This window comes from Magnolia sinica, chromosome 6 (genome assembly GCF_029962835.1).
Source record: "Magnolia sinica isolate HGM2019 chromosome 6, MsV1, whole genome shotgun sequence".
Lineage (NCBI taxonomy): Eukaryota > Viridiplantae > Streptophyta > Magnoliopsida > Magnoliales > Magnoliaceae > Magnolia > Magnolia sinica.
This window is the reverse complement of record NC_080578.1, coordinates 12135158-12137579: the sequence shown is the minus strand read 5'-3', so window position 1 is coordinate 12137579 and position 2422 is coordinate 12135158. Positions and strand designations below refer to the sequence as shown.

At 42.1% G+C, this 2422-nt stretch overlaps 1 protein-coding gene across 1 annotated transcript; it reads right to left on the bottom strand.

Moving 5' to 3' along the window:
* Positions 1-696: 696 nt before the first annotated feature.
* Positions 697-1924, bottom strand: LOC131248283 (putative germin-like protein 2-1). Its single transcript, XM_058248487.1, has 2 exons — positions 1746-1924; positions 697-1314 (listed from the first exon to the last, which is right to left on the bottom strand). The coding sequence occupies exons 1-2, from the start codon at positions 1873-1875 to the stop codon at positions 779-781; spliced, it is 666 nt and encodes a 221-aa protein (XP_058104470.1). The 5' UTR covers positions 1876-1924; the 3' UTR covers positions 697-778.
* Between the last annotated feature and the right edge of the window lie 498 nt (positions 1925-2422).

Below are 2422 nucleotides of genomic sequence, written 5' to 3'. Positions count from 1 at the left end.
ACTTGATACGATGACCAACCCATTTTTATGGTCCAAGTCATCTACACGGTAGGACCTAGTGATGCACAGCTCGTGCGATGCATATGTAAGAACCATCTGGTGAAAACCAACATTACAAAACTTCATTGGAAGCAGGACAGTATTCACCAAGTCATGCTTTGGGCTGGATTTGGTTGGCCCTTCATTCCCTCTTTTCCCAAGGAACCAACTTCATTAAATTACAGAGCTGGGTACTTGTTTAGTGGGATTGGACAGGTTTCATAAACGTAAGTAGATGGGTTAGTATGAGCGGAAATGTGCCCAGATATCTGCAGTGAAATGGTCGGGCATAGGCAAGCGTGTTCACTCGTCTGGTATGCCAGACTTGTATTTTGGATAAGTCTGTTGGTGGTTTTGCTTTTAACTGGCCATTTTTTAAACTTTCCATCTATTTTGTACAAAGTTTCGTGCACCAAATGATTGGATTCAGCTGATTTTTTGGCCAGGGCTCGTGATCTGGTCTCTCTTGGCTAATGATTGGCCTAGCTCTGCCACCCATGCGGATGCTAGCTCAACTTCAATTTTTTCTACCTCTGCTTGATGCCGATCCTAGTGATCAAATTCATCTGCCTTCAATGACAAATAAATAAATAAATAAACTTGAAAAAGAACAATTTGTCAAACCAATCAAATGAAACATTTTATTATTAACCTGACTTATTCAAGCAGAAGTTTTTATTATAATAGGTAAAGAAAACATTTCTTATTTGGGGATAACATATTTTAACTGTTTAATTTTCTAGAACTGTGCCTTGAGTAAATCAATCACTTTGCTGTCCACTTGGAAGGCCTTTGCGAGAACATCATCAGAGATAGGCGGGTTCGAACCGAAGACAGCATTAGATATGGTCATGACACCAGGGAACTGGCTGCTCAGACTGGCGATTGCAACCGCATGGGTTTTGCCAATGTTGAATTGGAAGTGAATGAGGCCTTTTGGGAAGACGAACACATCACCCTTATTTAGGATCTTTGCTACGAGGCGATTGTCAGGGTTGGAGGTGACGAACCCAGCGTAGAGTGTGCCCTCTATGACAGTCAAGATCTCTGAAGCCCGTGGATGCTCGTGAGGAGAATTGACACCATCAGGTTCAATGTCGATGCGGACAAGGGATATACCGAGAGTGTTGAGTCCGGGTATCTGATTCACAGTGACTAACGTAACATTGGACCTAACCTTATTTGAAGTGTTGCCTGGCATGTCTAGTCCACTGAAGAAGAAATCATCAGCTTGCACCATCTTTGGGTCCTTGCACACGAACCCATTTACAAATACTGCAAAATAAATGTTACCATAAGATAGAAGAAGAACACTTAGTCTTCAAATATTTAAGTTCTAAAGAAAAATGGCAATTAGGCTCACTAGTGTAGTCCCGGCCTTACATGAAAGATCCATGCCACTCATCTGGTGGGCTCTATAACATCATCTAGCTCAGTTCATATGGCAAGCGACACGACAACATCATCTGAGCTAGGTGAGCATTTAAATTTTATAAATTCGGCTCACCAGACGCATGATCTGGTCTATTTCTCTGCCCAGGGAATAAACGAAGTTGGGCCCACCTGATGGGTGAGTTGGATCTCATATGTTGTCACATGTGATGTCAAATACACTGGTGTTTGCATCTTGCATGTACAAAATCAGAGACGACACAGTGAGTGCATCATGAAGTTTCAAAACCAAATGCAAAGAGGAGAATAGGAACCTGGTGGTTGTGGTTCTAGTATGGCAACACAGAAGTCCTGTAAGGGACTGGGGTCATAGGCATGTGTGAGAGAACAAGTGAAAGCGAGAAGGGAAAGTACAAGGAAGTGAGCAGCCATCCTCATTCTCATAACACCCGAGGAAAAAAGAAAGCTAAAGGAGCTATTGGGATTCAAAGTTCTTTCGAGGATGAGAAATAAGGACACAAGCCATGTATATATATAGTGGGCATTCATTGCGATGGTTTGAAATGGTCTTGTGGTTGTGTCGATGCCAAAATGAGAGGACGACAAAAGTCAGTTTATGAATTAAGTCACTGTCATTCTCCAACTACCACTACTAATACCCATTTTCTATTCCTTGTCTTCGAGTGCCAATCTAGAAAGACGCGGGTCCCTTCTATATTTTTAATTAGATTAGAGTAATTGTAATACCATTTCCCGCCGATAAGATTTGAAAGGCCATCTGCAACCAACACGTGCTGACCTGGAATTTGTGTGTAAGTTTCAGTTCATTCATCAAGTGGGTCCCACTCTGAACAGGACCTGGCCCCAAAACCAGGCTTATAGCGTCAAGTGCACGAAACTTATACAGGGAATATAAACCATACCAGTCTTTTTCCTCTGTCCAGTTTTCTCAAGTAAATGTGGTGCACTTATGTAAAGACAGGCCTGATTT

Coding starts and splice junctions, on each gene's coding strand:
- LOC131248283 (XM_058248487.1), bottom strand. CDS start 1,875: ATGAGAATGAGGATGGCTGCTCACTTCCTTGTACTTTCCCTTCTCGCT. Junction 1,315..1,745: donor ACTAGAACCACAACCACCAG/GTTCCTATTCTC, acceptor TTTATTTTGCAG/TATTTGTAAATGGGTTCGTG.